This window comes from Cupressus sempervirens, chromosome 11 (assembly GCF_028749045.1).
Source record: "Cupressus sempervirens isolate cs-2001-9-10 chromosome 11, ASM2874904v1, whole genome shotgun sequence".
Lineage (NCBI taxonomy): Eukaryota > Viridiplantae > Streptophyta > Pinopsida > Cupressales > Cupressaceae > Cupressus > Cupressus sempervirens.
In genome coordinates, this window is record NC_143128.1 from 4,185,784 (window position 1) to 4,212,500 (window position 26,717).

The 26,717-nt window shown below is 34.9% G+C and overlaps 1 protein-coding gene and 1 pseudogene across 1 annotated transcript in view; both read left to right on the forward strand.

Annotated features, from left to right (window-relative positions):
• The first annotated feature begins 3,831 nt into the window (after nt 1-3,831).
• LOC149527946 (putative beta-1,3-galactosyltransferase 2) lies at nt 3,832-5,448 on the forward strand (annotated as a pseudogene).
• Nucleotides 5,449-5,527: 79 nt separating this feature from the next.
• LOC149527947 (uncharacterized) overlaps nt 5,528-26,717 on the forward strand; it is a 26,359-nt gene continuing 5,169 nt past the window's right edge. Inside the window, exon 1 of the mRNA XM_089811199.1 lies at nt 5,528-5,531. Coding sequence (XP_089667325.1) covers nt 5,528-5,531 — 4 coding nt within the window. The remainder of the gene's footprint in view (nt 5,532-26,717) is intronic.

A 26,717-nucleotide genomic window follows, 5' to 3' on the forward strand; every position in this document is an offset into this window, starting at 1 on the left:
GGGATGGGAGAGGAGAGAGAGTGAGAGAGTAGGGGATGAGGGAGAGAGTGAGAGAGTAGGCAATGGGAAAGGGAGTAGGAGAGGGAGAGCGAGAGAGAGAGAGAGAGTAGGGGATGGGAGAGGAGAGAGAGAGTGAGAGAGAGTAAGGGATCGAAGAGGAGAGAAAGAGTAGGGGATGGGGGATGGTGGGCTAGGGAGAGATTTATTTTTACATAGTGCATATGCACTATAGTGTGTACATGCTTTATAGTGCATACGCACTATAGTGCATACACACTATGTTAAGTCACCAAAAAATGGTCATAAAGAAAGTTTGGGTCCCTACTAATCCATATTCTACTTTTGTTGTTGTTGTGCATTCTATTGTTTTGATAGAAAACATGGGTTTCAAGTTGTTGGAAGTTAGAAAACACTATTGGAAGAGTTTTTGAAGCTAGCAAACATCAAATTCAATCATTGGATATGCTATTTGAAGGCTTTTTGAATATTCTTTCTATAGAAAAGGTTAGTGTAGTCCTTTTTAAATATTGTTTGTTGATATATAGAGACAAGTTTGATTATAATTTGACATTTTTAATATATAGTGAATTAATTGAAATTTTTATGTTTAAATGAATTATTATTTAGAAATGGTTAGAAATTTGGCAAGTTGTTTGATATATATTGTGCATTCATTCAAATAATTGTAATTTTTATATTTATTTGAATCATTTGTAATTTATAAATTGTAAGTAATTCAGATGTTTGAATAATTTGACATATAGAAATCATCATCATGCCAAGGAAGAAACCAAAAACTCAAACAAAAGAAGAGAGGGAGGTAGATTTGGCAATTAAAAAAGATGAAATGAAACTACTACATGAAAAAAGAAAATTGCAAAGCAATAATGAAGATTTGACTTTCAAAGAGAAACAAGAACCACCGATACAAAGAAACAAAGAGGAAGAATTGGAAAGACAAAGAGAACGAATGAGACTGTTATGCTCAAAAAGATAATTAAATTGTGAAGCTACACCATCTTCCAATATTGGAGTCATATCATCCTCTCATGTTGAAGAGACACTAATTTGTAGATCTAATGATGTACACATTCCATCATGTCATGTTGAAGGCACAAAATCAACATATCAAGTAGGTGATATTTCATCTTTTGCATCTTATTGCCAAGGCGCATCATCTTTAGTTTAAGGTACACAAAATACTCAACCTTATGTTGATGTTCAAAATGTTGAGAGAATGGAAGATATTATAATGCCTTCTAGAATTCATTTTAGAAGATCAAAATATTTGATTGATATTGATACTAACATTTTGAAATCAATGCCTGACAAGATTAGCAAGTGTACTTGTCAAAGAAAAGTTAATTGTATGTGGAGATTATTCTTCAAAGAATTAAATATTATAGGTCAATTCAAATTATTTGTTGAAATGATGATGAATTTAAAATTTAGGCCTATCATGAAGATTCTTGGGCTAAGAACAATGGACGATTCAAATGATAAAAGTATTGTAGAGAATCTAATGAGTGCTTATGACAAAGTGGGTTCTAAATCATGCATAAAAGATAGTAATATCACAAGATAAGTACTTACATCAACAATAGTAAGTACCCAAATGAAGAAAGCTCGACTCATGAGAAAGACAAGAAAAATATTGAAAATTGGTAAAAGTACTCTAAGGAGAGCCATGCTAAGGCATGAGAGATTGGAAGATCCAACAAAAAATGAGTTATGGACATTTAGTAGTAGACTACCACAAAAGGATAAAGAAATTAGTGAAGCTTTGAAATCATTGATCGAAGATTTTTTGAAAAATACCACGTGTTTCCCCTAATCAAAGAGATGTTGTAAGAAGGAGGATTGGTATCCAAAATTGTGACCCACATGCGAAACATTTTTTGGACTCAACTCAAACATAATTTTTTGCAAAATTTAATGGTATGTATCCTGAAATTTAAATAAGTCAAATTTTTTTTGAGATGGGTAAACTTTTTTATGTGCAGATAAATCAGACACACACAACTTGTTGTTGTAAGATACATATTGAATTTTCTAACCATTTTGATGTTTTTAGGCATATATGTGTGTTTTGCATTCTATGTTTTTTTTGCAGGATTGTGAGATGAATGAGCCACCAAGATCTTCAAGGGAATTCATATCCAATATTTTATGTGAAATAGGGGATAGCCAAATTTTTAAAAGGACATCATGCTTCGATGGTACATGCTTATTTTGTGGTTCTTTGAAACTTTTATCAACTTGTGAACATATGGATAGTACACGTTCAATTAGAAATAAAATAATAGATTATGAAAAATTCAAGATAGTGAAATATGCTCTAAAAGATTGGAAATAGGGTAAAAGATGTGATTTAGTAATTGAAAAGGTTCCAGTGTATGAGTTCATGAAGATTTTTTGTGAAAAGATTATTTATGAGTATGCAAGGCATACACATAGAGCTTGATGGTTGGATTTGCAATTCAAGTTGTGCAAGGATATGTTTCCACTAGATACCATTGTTTTGGTTGTAGATTTCATAGAGAACTACACACTACAACAAGAAAAAGAGGTGCAACCAAAGTATTATACTTCTCAACAAGTTTTCATATTTGTTCACATAACATTCATGCACTCACCTACAATTATAGAGGATGACAGAAAGATTTTGAGGGAGTGCTATTTTTACATCAGCGATGATCGATCACATTCTATGGAGTTTGTACATGGTTGGTTTCAACTATTTTATGGAGATTTGGTTAAAAAGGGCATACCATATCGTCAACACATTATTTGGTCAGACCATTGTGCATTTCAATTCAAGAATGCACAAGTTGTGTAGAATTTAATATATGTGAAATTTCACAAAGGTTGGTCATAAAAAGGGAGATCATGATGGTACAGGCACATGCATCAAAAGAGCCTTAGCTCATGAAGAACTAAAGTACAAAGATGGAGCAATATTGAAATGCAAAATCCATCATCTAGTGGTATAACACTAAAATGTGTCTAGGTAAGGAAGGTGAGTATATGGTTGACATATTTTTTTGGTTGATAGATAATACAAACATTGAACCATATGAGGATTGTTGCACACTAACAAGATCAAGTGAGTTGCACTCTTTTAGAAGCTCTGATGTAGGTTCATGGAGTATCCACACATGAAAAATGGCATGCTATTGTCCATCATATGTAGAGGAAAATAGGGATGACTGTGAGTCGACTGAATGGGTGGACAAATGGCATATACAAGTTTTGGACCCAGTTGACACCTATCGTCCCCCACAAGCACTGGAAATGGTAGAGATAGATTCATCTATTGACTTTGACCGCTTGTCTGATCTAGTGCAACCATATATATAATTTCAATATGTAACTTTATAACTTTTACCTAAGTATTTTCTAAATTAATGACCACATTTTATACATTTATCATTGTAGGCCATGTCTTTGCTATTATTGCACCTGAAGATAGTGAAGAAGGGACATATTATTATTTGTGTTGTGTCCAAGCTAAACAAAAATTGGATCACTCAATTATAGATGGTGAAGGTTAAGAGTACCATATCGGTATGATCATTATAACTGACACATGGCTTAGATGATATTCTATGAAGAACCCTAACTTGTGGTTATTCAAGGATTGGCAAATAGAGAGGAAGTTTCTTCATTATTCAAACCTTGTTGTTGCATCAAATGTCCACTTGATAAAATATGGTGGAAAACCACATAATAAGATTCTTTGGAAAGTTTGTGAGTTAGACCAGGAGGCAATACTTGAGAAATTAAAATGTAGAGAAAATCTACTTGGTTCATTAGATTGAATAAGGAGAGATGGAGAGAGAGAAAGAGTGGTCGATTGGATCCAGTGGTGTCATTATAAGCCAGGATACCAAATTGAACCAAAGGTCAAATTTGAGGAATTTGAGTTATTTTATATGCAAAGAGGACTTTGTAGGTCTTTAGATAGATTTAAATGCCTTGGGGTCTTTGGGAAAATATTTAGGTCTCTAGAAGATCAAAAGAAGCTGTGAGGAGTTGGAGTTTCCCTTTCTAGCATTCACTCCAAATTCATTGTATTCCTCTACCTTGCTTGTTTCTGCATTGGTATGTTATTTGCATACCGAATGTGGACTGTCCCTCACCCAAAACAATGTTGCAACCTCTCCCCCAAGACTATCCACATGAAAAGGTGGGTATTGTTATTATGTGTAAGTGATGAGATAAGTTTAAATCATAGATTTTATGTTTTGATTTGTTTAAAATCTAGATACATTATTTTAATTTATATTAGATTCTTTAATAGGACCCATTTTTAGATTAGTCATTTGAATAAGAGAAAGTTTAGAATTTGTTGTTTAGATCAAAATGTACTGAAAGAACATGAAAATTGTTAGAATGTGAATGCTTTGTGATGCAAAGTCATGATTTTCTGCATGTAACTAGAAACTTGAAACTGGCCAAAGCAAGGATATAATGGGAAAAGTTTCCAAGACTCATTAAGCCATTCAATAAGTCACTTGATCATTGCTAGAAGCTCAAACAAATAATTCTTTTCATTTGGAACATTGTTACCAATAATGATATTATGACTAACATGATTTTATCTTTTATTTTCTTTTCCATCGATAATTATTTCAGATAAACTCTAAAACAAATTTATTTTTGAATTATAAACTTATAAAACATATCTTATAATGCTAGATTGAATTTTGATGTGTTATCATCTAAGATATATATAAATGTATGAGAAGTTTAAATTAGCTAAATCTATTGGGATAAGTGGTATTGTAATAGATGGTTTTAGGATTCATTTGAAGAATATAAAAGGGCATAAGAGATGCATGTCATTAGAGAAAACAATTTCTTCACTAGAAATGAAATTAGGAGCAGCAAGAGTTGTGAATGGAATGAAGATGAATGGAGTGGAGAAAGCAAATAAATCTTCAGCCAAAAAAGAAATAGTTGTGGTGGGAATCAACATTTCTTTTAGCAGTAGAAAATGATGTGATTCTGTTCGACACACTTGGATTCCACAAGATCAACAACTATACTCAATTAAAACACTTGTAACAATTGCAATTTTTTTAATTTGAATATTACTATGTCTTGTTTGAAGCCCATGAATAAAATGGGAAATGTGAAATGAGAATGGCAAGGGCAAAGCTGAAGAAGTTGGAGGAGGAGAAGGGGATAGTGATAAGGTTTGTGATTGGGCACAATGCTACACTAGGTGGCATTTTGGATCATGTAATTAATGAAGAAGATGCAGAGCATAAGGATTTCCTTAGACTCAAACATGTTGAAGGCTACCATCCACCCTAAAAAAAGACCAAGATCTACTTCTCTACAACACTCACTAAATGGGATGTTGATTTCTATGTTAAAGTTGATAATGACATGCATGCCAATCTAGATACATTAACATCATTCATGGTTTCATCTAAATAGTATATTTTATGTTATAATTTTTTTAGATAGTTCATGTGTTTGTTTTTTGGGTAGAACTTATTTGTTGTTTTCATCAGAGATGGGTAATTCTACATAAAAAGCTAGTGCCATTTTATATGTTGTTTAAAGTTGATATCTATCTTAAAAGTCTAAATCTTTTACATTTGTGTAATATTTTAATCCAAAGATAATTAAGAATTCATTGAGTCTTAAAGAACTAGGTAAAATTTATTTTAAAAGGTGATAAGTTGGCCTTGTCCTTTGGAATGTTTGGAAGATTGCCAAGGAAAATTTAATTTTGACCTACTAGGAATTCTAGGCCTAAGTTAGGGATATTGATCCTTTGAAGGTGTTGGGGCCTTGAAAGTGCATGAATCCTAGTGGTTTAGTCATAGAAATGATGAATCAAGTCTAAGTTTGAAGTCTTGAAACCTTTTTACTTGTTTTACCTTAATTGGCCTAGTTAAGGGCAAGTGTCCCTAAAGCCATATTTTGATTGAAGTTTTCCAAGAACCCTAGGAAAAGGGAAGGACCTTAGGAGGGTGGAGTCGACTTGGATAAGTAAAGTTCATCATTTGGCAAAGGTTGGTAACCAAGATATCATCTTGAAGTGGGTTTGGGTACCCTTAGAGGTTTAAGAACCAAGTGGTAGAAGTAGGCTATGTACTTTGCATCAATAAGGGTCATTAGATGTAGGTGTGATAGCTAGGGTGTAGGAAGTCACAATGTATTTGGAAGAGTCACTAATTGGTCTAAAATTCAAGGCATAGCTTACCATAGGGAAATGAGCAAGTTAAGGGATAAGTCTCTAGCTTAGGGAAACGTCCCTAGCATGGAATTGCTAAGGGATAATCCATTTAACAAGTTGGAAGTGTTAGAAAGTATTTTGAATGTAGTAGAAGTTTGAGTTATATAGGTGAGGATAGAAAAGAGTAAAAAAAATATGAAGCAAGTGAATTGAAAAATGCACATATTATTTCATCTTAAATAACAAAGTATATTGAGATTTGACTTTTTTAAAAAGGGTTCAAAGGTAGATTGAAGGTCATCATCAATATTATTTTTGTTTAACATAACCTTTCGATATGTTGCTCTTGATTTTTGCTTGGTAAGAATTAAGTATAAATCTACAAAAAATAGCATTTGCATTGTGGCTCATGTCTCTTAGTGGTGCAGAAGCACTCTCACATGGAATGATGAAATAAGGGTGTTTGGGCCTCTTAGGTTCACCGTCAACCCTTTTGTGTGGCCCATTAGCAATTTGGGTATATTATGAACTCGTTGCTCAATGAGCTCACAAGGGCACAATTTATGTAATTTGAATGCATATACTTATAATCTAGGGTCTAGTAGTTGTGTTGGGTCAATCTAGACTCATTTGAATGGTTAAAATTCCTTTTAGGTACTAAAATGTAAAAAATGCATTAAAAGTGCAAAAGTTGCTATGCAACTTTGCAACTTTTTGCATAACTAAGAAAAACTGCTTCTAATCTTTCCTCCAATAGTCACAACCTTACAAATATCATTGGATCAATTGGGTAAGACCTTCATATATCTATTTTAGGTGGGTGGAAGATACACTGTACATTTTTGGCATTGAAATCAATAAAAAGAACCTTATTTTCTACATTCTAGGCTATTTTTCTGCATGGTACTATCGTGTATAGATGCCTCGAGATCTATTCTTAGTATGGTTGGATGGATTTTTGAATAATATATATAATGCAATTGGTTCAAGGTCTTCAAACACTATAGAACTCAAGTTATTCCTATTTTAATGTCGACAACCCAAAATTCAAGGGTTTCAAGGGTTTTGATTGAAATCAAGATATAATGTGAGACTCCACCATAGGAAACTTATGGCATTTTGTGGAATCCTTGTATTTTTAATGCACTGTATGATTATTTTTGTTTTAAGTTATAAGATAAAGGGAGAAGGAAGAAACATGATGCCCTAGATACATATACCTTGTATGCATCAATACACAAACCTTTTGTCCCAACATTTTAAGGCCTCAACATTCCATATTATGGTCTGTAACTTGGTAATAAACATATTTGGATCATTCCTCAACATCTCCAATTGGTCTCATGTTTTTATCACATGTTTACATGGTACCTCCTTTGTAAATGTGGCCTAATTAGCCCTTGTGTCTAAATGTTGTCCCCATGAGTTTTGACAATTTGATTACTAATGTGATCTTTCCACTTTGGAACCTGATAGTACATTAGAAATAGGAATTAATCTTGGTGTTATTGTTTTCTTTTCATGTTGAGCATACAAGCTGTAGTCCTAAGTCTCATTCCTTGGGCTATTAGGAATCCAAGAGGTTAATGAAGGAACTATGTCCTATTTTGAGTTTGGGGTCTTCAATTCTAGTTGATATGCCTATTCTAATGTAAGAACATCATTTCTTGAGTCTAAGTTCTTGGTTCCATGTTTGGTGTTGGTTTCTTGTATTAAGTAGTATTTGTTGTCAAGGTGCAAATGTGGGGTCTTCATCCTTGTTTAGGTTGTCAAACCTTGTTAGGTTGTTCTTGTAGGTTGTACTCTCCCAGTCTACCTTGTTAGTACCTTGCCACTTGCATCACAAAATTGATTGCAAGTTTTCTCATGCCTAAGTGGTTGGCAAACCTTAAGACCCAACCAATAAGTCATCCTTCTATGTTGATAGGCATGTATTATAATCAAGTCTCTAGGAATTGATTGCAAGCTCTTTAAGCATCTTCACATGTCATTGGGTTAAGTCTTGCATCCCTACAATATAGTCTTGAAGACCTAATTTCATATCATCCTCTTAACACAATCATAGTTAAGTATTTGACACTTCACTACATATGAACATGTATTGAACTTACAACTTGTAAGTTAGCTCTAGGATCCAATTACATATTGTATCTCTTTTACACTTCCAACCAAGTCTTTAGGATATGATTACATATATTATTTATAGAAACTTGTAGTCAAAGTGATTTAGAGCAAGATGGGCCCTTACAACTTCTATGAGAAAATACTCTGAACAATGTGTTTTGACAAAGGTTTTCAAATGCAACCTTAAGGCTTAAGTTTCCCAAATCAGGTAAATGAATTATCCAAAGACTTCTTAGTAATATAATGGTTTTTAATACCATGATAAACCCCAAATAAATAGTTTTCAAAATACCAAGAACCTATCTCTAAGGTAAACCAATCATTCCAGCCTACTAGGCCTACAAGCCCCCAATCAGCCCTCAAACGTTGTCCTCTTGCATTTTTCTCCATATTTTTCCATAACATAAAGAAAATAAATTGAATAATAGGATACCCATTTTTCTTCTCTATAACATATCAAAAGATGAGGTATGGTTATTTTGGACCAAGTCTTTGTTATTACACTATGGGCCACTTTTTAAGCATAAACACCCCTCCATTTACAAAGGAACTATATGGAATAATTATCCCCCAACCATAAAAATTGGTAAAGTATCTTAATATGACCCTAAAGTGAGTATTCTTCAATTGGATTGAACCCATAAAATTTCTATATGTGCTTTTTATGAAACCCTCATCAAACAAGACCAAAAACTAGGGCCTCTTCAAATCTAACTAAGAAATCACTTTCAAGACCTATTACTTGATCCTGCACCATGTTTATGATGACTAATTTTACTATTTTACATGAAACAATGGCCTCCTTTAGGCAGATCTCCCGCTGTTATACCTATGGCATCCAATTTAATGCATTTTTATGCACCCAAGCACTCAGAACTTGTCTAGTTGAATGATCATCTGCATCCTTTGACTATTCCCTACATTAGTATGCATAATTACTTATGAAGTATTTTAATATTCCATCCCCAAGTCATAGTTAGAATATAAAGGGGATGGTTACATCATTTTGCTTGAAGGAAACTAGTGCAGGGCACCAAGGCAAATGGATAGTGGTCCTAGTTTTGGATTTGGAGCATTAATAAAAATGTTGTAATAAGACCAAAATGTAAGGTCAATTGGGCTCTAGGTGCCATTATAAGCTAGAGTGTCAAATTGTACAAATGGGTCAAAAATAAGAAATTTTGGTGGTTTTTAAATGAAAATAGGATTTTTGTGATCCTTAGAAGGTTTTAATAGTCATTAGGGTCATTTCATCAAGTCCTAGGTGTATAAGAAGTTAGTTGTCAAAAATAGTAAAAATTGTCAAGCAAAATTTCAAAAATGCTGACAAATTTGAAGTATGGTTGCAAAAATGGTTGTATGTTGGCATAACCATATGAAATATGGTTATGACCATTGAAGACATAGAGGACATGTTTAAATATGTTGTACAAGGAGAGGAAAACATGATGGCACAAACTAGTGAACATTTGCATCAATAAAACTCTGATTTTCTACCATTTTCACTATTTTTTTTATGTTGTATAGAACTATACAGATTGGGAGAAGGGATCAATTGACATGGTTGGATAGCTTGATGAACTAGGCTACATTCTATTTTAGTTTGAAGATTTATCTTTTCATTTGTTCAAGTTATTACATTTTTTATTCAAGTTGCTTGATTGGGGGCTGAATTTGAGTGTTTTTGGGAAACATGCATGGTTGGAGTTTAATTCCACTTAGAGGAATTGTTATGGGAGTGTACTTTAATATGGTGGATTTTTAGGCTTGGAGGAGCAGGTTTCATATTTTTACCAGTCGGCCCTAGGCTGAACATCCCTGTGTGTTCAGCTTAGATTTGTAGGAGAAGTGGTGATTAGACTTCCAAACCAACTAATCTAACCTAGGAAAATGCTGAAATAGAGATGTGGTATGGGGAGGAAGAGTTCCATGTAGTTGTGCTGGTTCTATGAATCCATATCCTAACACTTGCTTTGGAAAGCCAGCCTAATTAGGCCTATTAGGTCTATGAACCAATTGGGAGTTAGGACATGGTGGAGTAGGTTCAGCCCAAGATATTTTGGAGTCTTCAAGAACCTGGTAAAGGGTATTTAAAAAGAAAATTTGTTTGATACCTAATTTGGAAAGTTTGGAACTTAGCCATAGAAAACTGAAAATTGACCTACTAGGATTTCTAGGCTTGATTTTGGGAATTTGGTCTTTTGGGGGTGTTAGAACCCTAAAAGTGCATGAGTATTTGTGGTATGAACCTAGTGATGTTGGTCCTAGCCTAAGTTTGGAGTTTGAAAAGAGGATTTCACATTTTGCCTCATTTGGCCTAGTTGAGGGCTACTGTCCCTAAAACCTACAATTGACCCAATTTTTCTGAGAGCCCCAGAGAAGGAGAAAGACCTTAGAAAAGTGGAGTCCACTGGGAGAGATAGTCGTCAGCATTGGGTAAAGGAAATTAAGCCTGATTGGCATCTTGCAGTTGGTTGGGTGTTACTAGGCACTTAGGATGCTTTTGGTGAAAGAAGATTGTAAGCTCTACATTAGAAACAATGTGAAAATGACTATCTACAAAACTTCATCTAAATAAATGAAAACATGAAATTGGACCTAAGTGTGGTAGTATGGGTATTAGATGCCAGTTATTGCAAACTTGTAAACACAAAGAGTTTTTTTGCTGCATTTCACCAATCTCACTATGTCCATGGTCATTATTCTCTTTTCATTCATGTTTGGGGGTATGTTACTGGTGCATAGCACCAAGGAACTTGGTTTAAATATTTTGGTTTTCATGTTTTTTTTTACCTACCTACGCTAGAATAAACAACCCTTGAATGAGTAGTCCATGGTTGTCAAAGAAAGACACCATTTTGTATGCTTAAGGGACTTTATTTAATTTATAAGAAAAAGTTGTTGATTAGGGAAATTTAAGATTTTTAATGTTTTTGGTCAAGAAATCCTAGGAATAAATTTTTTTTTTAATCTAGTTTTAGGTATTTTGGAACCTTTTCCAAGTCCTATACGTGGAATCAAGTGAAAAATGTGAAAATTCCACTTTTTGTGCAAAGTTGCATTGTTGAAATTTGTAAAAGTTGCTCAAATTTGCAACTTAGTGGGAAAAGGGTTATAACTATTAAAATATTGGTTCTAACCATTAAAATATATATAAGAGATATATATACCTCATTTGTGAGGTCTGGAGGACATTAATATACAGATTGGAAGAAGTTGTAAAGAAAGCAATTTAGTTTTTGAGTCATTTTTATTGTTGTTTGCATGATGTACAAAATGTATGGAATTTTAGACAAGATGTGATAAATTTTTGAGATAGATCTTTGAATCATCTTTCTTTTTCTTCTAGTCTCATCATTCTACAAGTTTTCTAACTCAAGTTATTGTATTTTTAGTGAAACTAGGTTTATAAGACAACATTTTGGTGGACCCAGTAAAAATGGGCCTCTAACTACAATTTCCTTGGTTGAAATTTCATGCACATCTGGAAAATGGTTGTTAGTAGGGTCTTTTTTAAGATTCTAGGGTTTCAAGAATGGAGGATGTGTTTTGTGAGTTTTCCAATCAATCCCTAGGTCAAGTACCATGAAGGATTTGACCTCTTGTAGCATGTTGATTTGTGAATGGCAGGAGTTTGGAAATTGGTGAAGTGCCGAGCATTTAGAAATAAGTTATTTTAGTGTTTTTGAACCTTATTGAGCATTGAGTTCATTTCCACGACCCCATTTCCTACCAGCTGCTTTGTAAACCAGTCATCTACTTGATTGGGACATGCTTGGGAACAAACAATCTCCATTTAAGTTGAAGTCTCCATTTAAAGTTGGAAATGAGATTTTTGTTTTTCTATTAAGATCACTAATATATTTTGATGAAAAATTTGAGGGATAATTCCCAACTTGAGTATCCTAGCGTCCCAAGTCTTGTAAATGCAAAGTTACAATGTTGCTCAAAAAGTTGCTTGAGCAACTTTTGCAATTTTTGCAAAAAAGTTGCAAATGGAAGTTTGGGAAGTTATAACTATCCATGCTTGGGTATATGAGGATGGGAATTTTTTTTTTTTAAGGTTAGAATGTTCCCAGTTAGATTTTCATTTTAAAGAAACTTTTACAACTTTTGGAATTTTGCACAAAAAGTGAAACTAATGCAAAGTTCACTAGATTTCACTTCTAGGACTTGGAAAAGGTTCCAAACTATTAAAAAAAAATTGAAAACACCTAAGCTTAGGCTATCTTTACCAAAAACTCAAAAAGATTCAATTTGGCCTAATTAGCAACTTTTGCTCATATCTTGCACAAAGTGCCCTACGCATACATATCTTGCTCATATCTCTATCACCATTCGTCATGGGATCAATCTATTTATTTCATTAGCTTTGGGTTGCTAGGTAAACCCTTGCCCCAAGCTCATGCTATCCCTTTGAGTGATCAAACATTCTCGGGCACACTGAACCAAAATGTCCCTAATGGTTACTAAATGCCATAGGGCAACGATCTTTGATGGGGCATATCTTGGAGCTCGTGTGAGGTATGGATGCAATTCTAGGTGCTATAGGACCATGTTGTAGAGACCTCTCTCTCTTTTTAGATATCTTACTCCTTTATGATTTTGCAACACCATCTCAAGTGATGCCAAAAATTGTAGTGTTGGCCAGTACAAAGTTGTCAACTACCAAATCTCCCTCACCATTCATCACGGGATCAAACTGTATGTTCTATTAGCTCTGGGTGGTTGGGTAAACCCTAGCCCCAATCTCATCCTATCATGTTGAGCCCTTGAATTTTCTTAGGCATGCCAAACTGAAACATCCCTAAGAGTCACTAAATTTCATAGGGCAGTGATCTTTGACGAGGCATATCTCAGAGCTTGTGCGAGGTATGGATGCGATTCTAGGTCTCATAGGACCATGTTGCGAAGACCTACAATAAATTCTCTCATTTTTTTGGAGATCTTACTCCATTTTGATTTTGTGATGCCATCTCAGGTGATGCTAAACCTCATAGTGTTGGCCATTATAAAATTTCCAACTGCCAAATCTCCCTCATTGTTTTTCGTGGGATCAAACTGTCTATTCTATTAGCTATGGGTGGCCAGGTAAATGGTAGTCCCAAGCTCATCCTATCCTATTTACCACTAGAATGTTCTCGTGCATGCCAAACTGAAATGTCCCTAAGGGTCACTAAATGCCATAGGGCAGCGATCTTTGACAGGGCATATCTCGGAGCTCATGTGAGATATGGATGCGATTCGAGGTGCTATAGGACTATGTTGTGGATAGCTACAATACTTTCTCTCACTTTTTTGGAGATATTAATCTATTTTGATTTTGATAAGCCATCTTGGGAGATGCTAAAACTCATAGTGTTGGCCAATACAAAGTTGCCATCTAGAAAATCTTCCTCACGATTCATCATGAGATCAAACTATTTGTTCTATTAGCTTCGAGTGGCTAGGTAAACCCTAGCCCCAAGCTCATCCCATCCTATTGAGTGCTTGAACATTCTCGAGCATGCTGAACCAAAATGTCCCTAAGGGTCACTAAATTCCATAGGGCAGCAATCTTTGACGGGGCATATCTAAAAGCTCATGCAAGTTATGGATGCAATTCTAAGTCCCATAGGACTATATTATGGAGACCTACAATAAAATATCTCACTTTTTGGAGATCTTACTCCATTTTGATTTTGTGATGCCATCTCAGGTGATCCTGAAACTCGTAGTGTTGGCCAATACAAAGTTTCCAACTACCAAATCTCCCTCACTATTCATCGTAGGATTGAACTATCTATTCTGTGAGCTCTAGATGGTTGGGTAAACCCTAGCTTCAAGATCATCTAGTCCCATTGAGCATTTGAATGTTCTCAGGCACACTGAATCAAAACATCCCTAAGGGTCACTAAATGCCATAGGGCAACAATCTTTGATGGGGCATATCTCAAAGCTTGTGTTAGGCATATCTTTGATGGGGCATATCTTAATTTTTTTTGGTTTTGTGATGCCATCTCGGGTGATGCTAAAACTCATAGTGTTGGCTAGTACAAAGTTGCCAACTACCAAATCTCCCTCATTGTTTGCTATGGGATCAAACCATCTATTCTGTTAGCTTTGAGTGGCTAGGTAAACCCTAGCCCCAAGCTTGTCTCATCTTGTTGAGTGCTTGAACATTCTCGGGCATGCTGAACCAAAACATCCCTAAGGGTCACTAAATGCCATAGGGTAGAAATATTTGATAGGGCATATCTTAGAGCTCATGTGAGATATGGATGAAACTCTAGCTGCTATAGGACCATGTTGCAGAGACCTAGAATAACCTCTCTCACTTTTGGGACATCTTACTCCATTTTGATTTTGTGCCACCATCTCAGGTGATGCTGAAACTTATAGTGTTGGCCAGTACAAAGTGGCCAACTACCAAATCTCCCTCACCATTTTTCATTGGATCGAATTGTCTATTTTGTTAGCTCTGGGTGGTTGGGTAAAACCTAGCTCCAAGCTTGTCCTATCCCATTGAGCACTTGAACGTTCTTGAGATTTCCGAACCAAAACATCCCTAAGGGTCACCAAATGCCACAGGGAAGCGATCTTTTTCAAGGTATATCTCAGAGCTCGTGCAAGGTATGGATGTGATTTTACGTGCTATTGGACCATGTTGCAAAGACTTATAATAACCTCTCTCACTTTTTAGTGATCATACTCTATTTTGATTTTGTGATGCCATCTCAAGTGATGTTGAAACTTGTAGTGTTGGCCAGTACAAAGTTTCCAACTACCAAATCTCTCTCACCTTTTGTCATAGGATCAAACTATCTATTCTATTAGCTTAAGGTGACTAGGTAAACACTAGACCCAAGCTTGTCCCATCTCATTGATTGCTCAAATATTCTCGGGGTAGGCCAAACTAAAACATCCCTAAGAGTCACTAAATGTCATAGGGCAGCGATCTTTGATGGTGGCAATTGGATATGTCATCTCATCCAATGATGGAGACTCCTGATAGAAGGTAAAGTGGTGATCATACACATCATTTTGAACATGTTTTTTTTTATGATAATAAGGTAATCCTTGTTTGTAAGGTCAAGGAACTTGAGGTTACCTATAAACCCAAATTGCCTTAGTCCTAACAATTTTCCTTTTTAAATTATTTTTGTTAATAAGTTGACTCAATAAGTGTTTTTAGAGTAATTACACCTTATATAGTTGCATGTTATCACTAAATGGAGTTAGTGGAAGATGTTAATGATCTTCTTGGTTTTCTTAATAGTCATTTCATGGGTTTGAAACATAACCACTTCCCTTTGTGAAGAGTTGTCCGAAAATCAACAAATTACATGTTGTTGCAAAGAAAATACAATCATAGGATGTTAGAAGATTGTTTTCACTCATAGGATGTTGAAGAATCTCTTGGAAGGTGGTGCAAGTGCAACCTTTCAAGGCTCCCACGTTATCATTTTTGGTGTGATGAACTTCTTTGAAGAAGTATGTGAATACAATAAGGGCATTTAGCTCATGCTTGTGTATCCAAGCTAGGATAGGTCTTAAAGTTTCCTCTTTGGTATTTAGTGAGAATGGTACCTTCACTTTGGGTTGGTACCCTTCTTAGCTCTTTTTTGGGGAAAGGTTGACTTAGGTGTTTTTATTGCATTTTAGGTGGACTTGTTTAGAAGATCAAAGTGCATGAATAATGCAATGTTATGTAAATCTGCCACCTTATGGAAGGGATGTTATTATCAGTTTGGAGATTCTTAGGTGAAGGAAGATAGTAAAATTTTCACTCCCAAGGATGTCTTGGAAAGGCATAGCATGGTCTTGAAATGTCAGTCAAAACAAGACTACTCGAGCAATAGAAATTTCCCCAAAATTCCTTGCAATTTTTAAAAGTTGCTGAGCAACTTTTTCCAATTGTTGCTAAAAGACCTACATTGTCAAGAAGCTTTGAAAAATCCCTAAAACCTATCTCTAACCCAAGGAGAAACCTATTTATGCTTGGAGGAACCCTAATCAAGGGTTGACAACTCATTTCTTGTACGAATCCATACTGTTGGAATGTATGTAGTAGATTGTGACTATTTTAGCATATATTTTACTGGTTTTGAATCTTGTTTGGAGGGAAATCACATGGCTATTATCACTTTGTTACATTTTATAGTTGTCTTATTGATTTTTTTCATTTTACATGCATTATTTATAGTTTGTGACCAAGTTTTCAAAGGTTTTGTAAATTTCTTCAAAGATACTTGTCTGCTACTAGTTTTGGAGTTGTATATCATGAAAGGGTTGTAAATCTTATCTCCACTATGAAAATTCCATGGTCTTATAGATTTCAAGGATATAGAATCTAATATATTACATTATGCAAGAAAGGGCCCTAAAAGTGAGTGTAAAAAATTCTTTGACCAAGCCCTAGGTGAGCTGGGCAATGCCTGACTAGGGACTATCAGCAAAGAAAGATCTCTTGAGAGCAAAGTTGAAGAATGAAGACTTTCCATTTTGAGGTATTGAAGAGGGGTATGAGGAGGTCCTAACTTGTGGAGGAATATTCTTGATGAAGTGTGGAAGGTGTCATAAAAGTGGAGATAGCAAACAACCAAGAAAACCCTACCAAACCTTCAATTTTGCTATTTTTGTTGTATGACCTATAGGCACCTTGAGACCCTAAAAATCATAGAGCATGGGTACTATGTATAATTTTTTATTAAGGCTAGAGGTGTTGAAACTCTAATATGATGTAGGTGAAGGGTGAATAACTAGGGCCAATGGCTCCCCTAGCTATCCAAACCACCCTGCAAGAGTTAAAACAACGCAAGAAAACACAAATGGAAATCAACCAAAGGAGGAGAATATGAAAATACTTCTATTGATTCATCAAAATATCTTCATACATGCCCAGCTGTGAGGCCTTCTTGGTTACAGTTAATTTAATACATTTAGTTACAAAGATCCAACAACAAATTTGCAGTTTTAGTTCTGCTCCCTCAAAACTTTTCTTCCCAAAAAACTTACTTAGCTCTAAGCCTAAACTCTCTATTTATACTTGCCAAAATGGCTTACAGAACATTCTAGAACATTACATAAGAGGAAGGCTGACCCAACAATGGTCTGGACTCATCCCAAGAAAAGATCTTAACATAAATGTCACGAATGAAATAAATCCCACAAGTCAACTTGCAAAATCCTGTCCAAATACTAACACTCAACATATATTGGGTAACTCAACACGTGAAGAATCACTCAGCATCCACTAGGTAACTCAGCACATGAAGAATCACTCGGCATCTACTGGGTAACTCAGTACATGAAGAATCACTCAACATCCACTAGGTAACTCGGTACATGAAGGAATGCTATAGGAACTCGACACATGAAGGAATTTCTAGGCACATGAAGGATTTCTAGGCACATGTAGGAGTTTTTAGGCACATGAATGAACTACTAGGTGAACAAAATGAGCAGGATAACAAGGCAAACCAGGATGCTCCTGCATCAGACAACTGGGGTTGAAAGAAATGATTCTCCTAAATCATTGAGATGTCCCAACCTGAGCTGAATCCAACTCAAATTGAGAAATGCATGAAGCATCTTCAATAGGTCTGTTCTTCTACTTCACCAAATATTCATAGTAATCTTTTCCTCTTGTACTCTTGCCAACTCTCTGATCCAATATCTGTTCAACTTCCTCACTCTATTTCTTAGGATAAATATCTTGTATAAAAAATTCATCCTCTGACTCATGATACTTATACAAATTAGCAATGTTAAATATAAGAGATATATCCATGTCATTGGGTAACTCAACTTCATAAGCATTACCACTGTCAAACTTCTTCATTATCTTACAAGGTCCAAATTTATTCATTTTCAACTTGCTATATGTTCCAACTAGGAATCTTCCTTTTTTTAGATGAACCATCACCTCATCACCAACTTGAAAATCATGGTGTCTTCTAGACTAATCAGCATTCTTCTTATACTTTTGATTTTTTTTTTCCAACCTCAACTTCACTTCCTTATGCAAGGACTCCATAAAATCAGCAAATTCGTCTCCTGCAGTGCTTTTCTTTTCCTCACTAGCAACATCTCTCAAATCTAATATACCTCTAGGATGCATTCTAGTAATAATCTCAAAAAGTGTCTTCCCTATACTCCTATTCAAAGAATTTTTATATGCAAATAAAGGTTGTGCCAATACCATCTTCCAATTACTCGGTTTATTCCCAACTAAACATCTCAGCAAATTACCGAAGCTTCTATTCACAACCTCTGTCTATCCATCTGTTTGTAGATGGAATGTAGAACTAAACTTCAATTCAATACCCATCCTCTTCCACAAAGTCTTCTGAAAAAAACCAACAAACTTACTATCTCTATCCGAAATAATGCTTCTTGGTAATCCATGCAATCTCAAAATCTCTTTAAAGAAAATTTTAGCAACATGCTCAGCATCTGATGTTTTATTACATGGTATGAAATGAGCCATCTTAGAAAATTTGTCCACTACAACAAATATAGAATCATATCTCTTCACCATTTTAGGCAATCCAAGAACAAAATCCATACTAATATCAATCCAAGGTTTCTCGGAAATATTAATAGGTGTATACAAACCAATATTTTGACTCACTCCCTTTGCAATTTGAAAAACTGCACAACTCTTTACAAATTTCTTAACATCCTTATACATTTGTGGCCAATAATATTTCTCTTTCAGTAAACTCAATGTCTTATCAATTCCAAAATGTCCAACTAATCCACCACTATGCTTTTCCTTAATCAAATTCAACCTCATAGGACTTCTAGGAATACGCAATTGAATACCTTTGAACAACATACCTTCTTGAATGAAATAATCATCATACTTACTTATGTCATCTATCAAATTTGGTGCTCTGCACTCTTTCCATGCCTCAGAAAAATCAAGGTCAGCATCATATAACTCTTTCATCTCATCAAAACCAAGAACTTCAACCTCCATTTCAGTCAATAAAGAATGTCTTCTACTTAATGCATCAGCAACTTTGTTAGTAACTCCACTCTTATGCTTGATTACAAATGTAAAACTCTGCAAATACTCAACCCACTTCATATGTCTTTGATTCAATTTATGTTGACTTCCCAAGTATTGTAAAGCTTTATGATCAGTATACAACACAAACTCCTTAGGCATCAAATAATGTCTCCACTTCTTTAATGCTCAAACAATAGCATAAAACTCTTGATCATACATAGAATATTTCCATTTAGCATCATTCAACTTTTCACTAAAGAAAGCAACAGGCTTACCTTCTTGACTTAATACAGCTCCTATTGCATTACCACTTGCATCACATTCAACTTGAAATACTTTGTTGAAATTAGGTAAAGCCAATATAGGTGATTCAGCAACCTTTTGTTTCAAAGTCTCAAAACTCTTATTAGCTCCATATGTCCACTTGAATTCCTTTTTATCTCCCCTCATTGTTTTAGTCATAGCATTATAAATAGCACTGAAATTCTTTATAAACTTTCTATAAAAACTAGCCAAACCATGAAATGATCTTACCTCACTTACATTCTTAGGTGTAGGCCATTCCAAAATTGCTTTAACCTTCTCAAGATCCATCTTCAAACCATCAGCTGAAATCAAAAATCCCAAACACACAATCTCTTCTTGCATAAAAGAACACTTTTTTAGATTAATCAGCAACTTTTCCTCTTTCAACCTCTGTAATACTTGCCTAATATGCTCAAGATGTTCTTCCTTAGTCTTGCTGAATATTAGAATATCATCCAAATAAACAATCACAAACTTACCCAAGAATCTTTTCAGAACTTCATTCATCAACCTCATGAAAGTACTAGGTGCATTAGTCAAACCAAAAGACATAACTAACCATTCATACAAACCATCTTTTATCTTGAAAGAAGTCTTCCATTCATCACATTCTCTGATTCTTATCCTATGATAGCAACTCTTCAAATCAATCTTGGTAAAATATTTTGCTCCACTCAAATAATCCATTATGTCATCCATTCTTGGCATAGGAAATCTATATTTCATTGTTATCTTGTTAATGGCTCTGGAATCAGTACACATTCTCCATTCTCCATTCTTTTTAGGTGCTAATACAATAGGTACAACACATGGACTCAAGCTTTCTCTGATCAAACCTTTCTGCAACAATTCGTGCACTTGTTTGTTAAGTTCTTCATTCTCTGCAGGTGTCAATCTATATGGTGCTTTGTTTGGCAAACTAGCTCTAGGGATCAAATCCATACAATGAATTATACTTCTTACTGGAGGTAAACCATCAAGAATATCTTCAATAATAATTTCTTTATACTCATTCAACAACTCTACAATTTCTTTTGGTACTTGGTCAATACTACCACCTATCACTCGGTCACCACTGATTGGTACTCAGTTAACATTGTTTTCTGGCACTCAATCTTCATTGACAAAACTTGGTTTTCATGGAATTATAGCAAAAAAATCTTGATTTTTTTTCACTTCTTTTTCAAATTGTTTCCCATTAACTATGCAAATTTTTATAATAGTACAACTAACCTCATCTGGAACTTCAATCAAAGGCAACAATGTTTGTTTCTTCCCATTTACCCAAAGAGTATATTGATTCAATCTTCCATCACATATACCATATCTATCATATTGCCAAGGTCTACCCAACAAAATATGACAACAATCCATGGGCATAATATCACACAAAACTTCATCAAAGTAATGTCCAATTTTGAACTTCACAAGGCATTGCTCACTTACCAATATCTTATGCTCATCTTTGATCCATGAAACATGATAAGGTTTGGGATGTTTCAGCCTCAGCAACTGCAACTTTGTAACTAGCTCTTCTAATGCCAAATTTGTAGAACTTCCAGTGTCAATGATCACTTTACAACATTTCCCAGCCATCTTACATCTTGTCTTGAAAAGACTTCTCCTTAAAATAGGTTCCTCATCACTTCCCTTATTGCATAAGGTTCTTCTCACCATTAAATTTTCTCTAGCCTCAGGTCCACTTGGTGAACCCTCATCATCCTCTTGAATCATAGCATTTCTGTTACCTTGTCTACTTTTAGAGGATCTACATTCAAAAGATCTATGTCCCTCTTTAACACATCTAAAACAATTACCATGAAATCCACCTCTAGAATAATAATTACTTCTTCCTCGATAAGAATTAGTGCCTCCTCAATAAGAACTACCACTTTTCCATTGAGTCTTTCCTTTATCATCATTCTTCCATTCAGATTTTCCTTTATCCTGCATAGAACTGTCAGATCTGCCACTTTCTCCATAAGATCTACCTCTACCTCTCTAGAATCTACCACCTCTACCTCATTTTCTTTGTTCATGCTTCTTTGTTAAGATCTCCTCAGCCTTAAAGGCATACTGGTATTCTTCTTCTACACTTTCCAACTTCACAAAACTTATTTCATCTTGTATTCCAAATCTCAATCCATTAATGTACCTTGCAATTTTCTCAACATCATCATCCACATGTCCAGATCTAATGTCCAGTCTATAGAATTCCTCGGTATAGTCTTTCACAGTCATTTCTTTTTGCTTCAAATTTTGCATCTTTCTTAACAAGTTAACATGGTAATCAGCATGAAGGAATTTTTTCTTTACCTTGTTCACCATCTTTGGCCAAGTTATGATCTTCTCCTTTCCTCTTCTTTGTCTATCAGTTTGCAAGTGCTTCCACCATAGAGATGCATGACCTTTCAGCCTAGTGACTGCTATCTTCACCTTTCTATTATCATGAGTTTTTTCATACTCAAAGAACTTCTCCATATCAGAGATCCAATCCATCATACCATTGGTATCCAATTTTCCATCATAAGGAACAACTTCTACAATAGGCTTTGAATTCACTCTAGACAATACTCTCAACAATCTTTCCTCATCTTGATCTCCTTTAGGTTCTGGATTATGGTTTGGTGCTACTGCTTCATCATCACTTACATCATCAAGATGTGCTCCTCTCCTCTGGACTATCTCCACAGCATCTAATTTGGTTGCAATTTGTCTCAACTGATCCAATATAGTATTATCAACATTATTTCCTCTACCATGAACCATCTTTACAAATTAGGTTCCTACAAGATTGTAACCCTCTGCAAGTTATAGGTCAAACCACCAGATCTTCCAGCTTACAACCAAATCCAAATCAGGATTCTACATGATCCAATCTCCACAAGGATGAACCTCAGGCTCCAATACCAACTAACACATGCAAGGGGCGAATAACTAGGGCCAAGGGCTACCCCAGCTATCCAAACCACCCTGCAAGAGTTAACACAATGAAAGCAAACACAAATGGAAAACAACCAAAGGAGGAGAAGATGAAAATACTTCTATTGATTCATCAAAATATCTTCATACATGCCCAGCTGTGAGGCCTTCTTGGTTATGGAAAATTTAATACATTCAGTTACAAAGATCCAACAAAAAATTCACAATTTTAGATTTGCTCCCTCAAAAAATTTCTTTCCAAAAAACTTACTTAGCTCTAAGCCTAAAATCTCTATTTATACTTGCCAAAAAGGCTTATAGAACATTCTAGAACATTACATAAGAGGAAGGCTAACTCAACAATGCTCTGGACTCATCCCAAGAAAATATCTTAACATAAATGTCATGAATGAAATAAATCCTGCAAGTCGGCTCGCAAAATCACATCCAAATACTAACACTTAGCATATACTGGGTAACTCAGCACATGAAAAGTCACTCAGCATCCACTGGGTAACTCAGCACATGAAGAATCACTTGGCATCCACTGGGTAACTCGGCACATGAAGAATCACTTGACATCCACTGGGTAACTTGGCACATCAAGGAATGCTACAAGAACTCGGCACATGAAGGAATTGCTAGGCACATGAAGGATTGCTAGGCACATGAAGGAATTGCTAGGCACATGAAAGATTGCCAGGCACATGAAGGAACTACTAGGTGAATAGAATGATCAAGATAACAAGGCAACCTAGGATGCTCCTACATCATAATACAAAGGAGTTATTGGCCCTAGAAATTTGGGTGGAGGCCTAATTAGGGCCTCTTCTTGTAGCCCTTTTGTGAAGAAATCTTGAAATCAGATACAAACACACTATTGTTATCCATTCAAGCATAGTACAAGTGTTCCAATAACATATTAGGACATCATGGAAACCTTGGTTGGACTGGGGAGTTCTTTGGTACCGTAGTAGATCTATAAAACCTTTGGAGGGATAGTGTTCCTAGAAGAGTAAAGGAGTGATGCTTCAAGTTTGGATCAGTTAACCTAGTGAGGAGGTTGGGCAAGGTCAGGGGATGTCCTAAGTAGCAAGAGATCCTATGGACCACATAGGTGTAGAGAAAATACCAAGATCCACCTATAATATACAAGGTTGCATGGGGATGGAGGTACTTGGGGTACTTAAGGTACAGGTACAACTATTTTTTATAATAGGGGAGGTGGGTACTTGGGTATGTCAAAATTTATTTTTAATTATACTTTTATATCTATAGAAAACTTGAATTTATGAGTCATTACAATGATTTTTCAAATCAAGAACAGTGATAAAGTTTACAAATGTAATGTATTGTTTTTAGTTTCAGATTTGTTAAATTTTTGTAGTAATAATTTATGATTCATTTTTAGATGCATAACATAGAAGGTAGACTTTAAAAATGAACAAGAAGATCATAAATCATATGACAATGACGTATTGCAAATGATAAATTTTTGGCTTTAACACTGATAAAGTTTATTGTCGATCAATATTGTATCAAAGTTTCCAACAGATTAGGTATTGAATTAAGATTGAAAACAAATAACAGAGAAGGAAAACTTTAAACATGAATAAGATCATAAATCATATGATGATGACACTTTGGAAATGATAAACTTATACTTGAAAAGTGATAAAGTTTATTGTTAATCAATATTCTATCAAAGTTTTGAACTAATAAGGTATTGAATTAAGCTTGATAACCAATGAGCTGATACACAAACAAAAAACTGAAAATAATAATTCAGAAATCTCAATCAAGGTTCTTAGCTATGATGCTCTCCACCGAGTACTCGATACTTGGGATATGTGTACCTGATACTTGGGTACGTGGGTACGAGTAACAGGGGTGTGGGTACAAGTACCCATGCAACCTAATAATATATTATGATAACCAATAATGTCATACGTGAATGAACATATAATATATTATGATAACCAATAATGTCATACATGAACAAACATATAATATAAAAATGATAACTAATAAAGTCATACATTAAAAAACACACAATATATTATGATAACCAATTATTTGATACATGAACAAACATATCATATATTCACCAATAATGTCATAAGTCTAATAATGTCATGCATCAAATATATGTCATACAATAAATATAAAATGTCATATATACATCAAATGTATATTGAATATGTCCACTAACATAAAATCCAACATGTATGTCCATTGATGCCTATACATGTGTGTCTATCGACTATATCTTCTACTTCCCATGAGGGTAAGGAAACAAATCTCTAGAGGTCTTCGATCTTTGTGTGGAGGGAGATGATGGGATCTTCCTCAAATGCTCGCTCGTCCTCTTTTTTAGGCTCTTCTCTAACTTGAGCTGATACAAACAAAGTAGATATGAATCAATAATTATTATAAATTGAAATCAAATATATGTACACAAAAAATTAATTATTTTCTTACCGCCATCAAATAGTCACTCTGCAAGTCCACCTCAAAGGCTCGTTGATGATCGGGTGTAACAAGACCCTACACAAATTCAATCAATATAATCATTTATAAATAAAATTAGAAATTTTGATACTAACTATTATAATAACAACTAAAACCAAGAAAATTCTTTCATACCTCAGTCAATGGCTCTAAACTAGCCATAGCTTTAGCCACTCCATGATCGATGGACCGTCGAAGATGAGGAGGAGTCTCAGATGTCAAGAGCTTCATGTCATACAGTACACATTACATGTAACATGAAACATAAAAAATATAAAATCAAATTAATTAAATTAGCATGAAACAAATGTACCTCTACAAAGCTCATATCACACCTAGGCTCAGAGTCCCTAGTGAATATCGATGGTCCAGTAAGAGAAGTGATGCACATGCATAATTTTTTTTGTCAATCCTTCATATAATTAATTAATAAATATATATATTAATTTAAATTATTAAATTGATACATACCTTTGGACTTTTCGATGGGATGAAAAATGGGGTTAGGGGATCTCTAGTAGGGCCACCAACACTCTGACCCTAAATTTCGAACAATGTCAATACATGCTAATTAATTAGTCATTCACTATACATATGAAATGTGATCAAATTATTTTATTATATTTGTAATTTACCTATGCATCAATTCCAAATTTCTCATTCAGGAACTGATCAATGACTAGCCCATCATCCATAGTATCTCTAACATGACTGTGAAATGTGCATAAGGATCTACATGATGTGCACATGTGATCGCGATGCACAGAAGGCTCCTCCTCAACTAATGGAATCATGCAATGAATGAGGGTCTATGTCAAAGTATTAATAGTCCCTAGAGTGCTAGCCTCTACATGTTCCTTCACAACTAAAGGAATAATCACATGCTCACCTTGTGGCTTGAAAATAAATGCCCTAACTACATTAGGGTCATGACATGCCCTGGCCTCTCAAATGATGACATCGCACCTCTACCCTAAGATTCTAATATATCAAAATAATTGAGGATCTCCCCAAGGACAAATTCACAATACAATTTCCTTAAGAAATACATTGGGACCTCATGATTATTGCAGGGAGGGCCATCAAAGATCATCCACCATCTATCCCAAAAATTATTTCTAATACCATCATGTATGCACCAATGGATGGGGAACCATTTGATTGTCTCTCAAACAATATTTTGTTCACTAGGCTTTCTAAACAATGCACAAATGCTACCTTTTGGTATATATATATTTTACATCTTGATATGATAATTTGTTTGCATAATATCTTTTTTGTTCCTCCCTCTTAACACACCAAATATCTAACTAACCACTAACAGAAGATACATGGGTCATAATGGACTCAAGGGAGGATGCCAATTGTCCTCTTATTGGATTGGTTATTCCACAAGCTTTCACCCTACCAGTGAGTGCTTGTAATTCATTTTTCCCTCTTTCTATTTCATTTATTATGTTTTCTTATGTGCTAGGAGGAGTTCTTCCAATCAGTACAGGTTGCAAAATTTCTTGTTCTTGTTGTGGAGGATTTTGATTCTCATATTGTGGAGGGTTTTCCTTTGGATCTTGTTGATGGTTTTGGTTTTGATCTTGTTGGGTATTTTTCGGTTCATTATTCACATTTCCTAATATGAAACCAATTGCAATCTAAATAAAT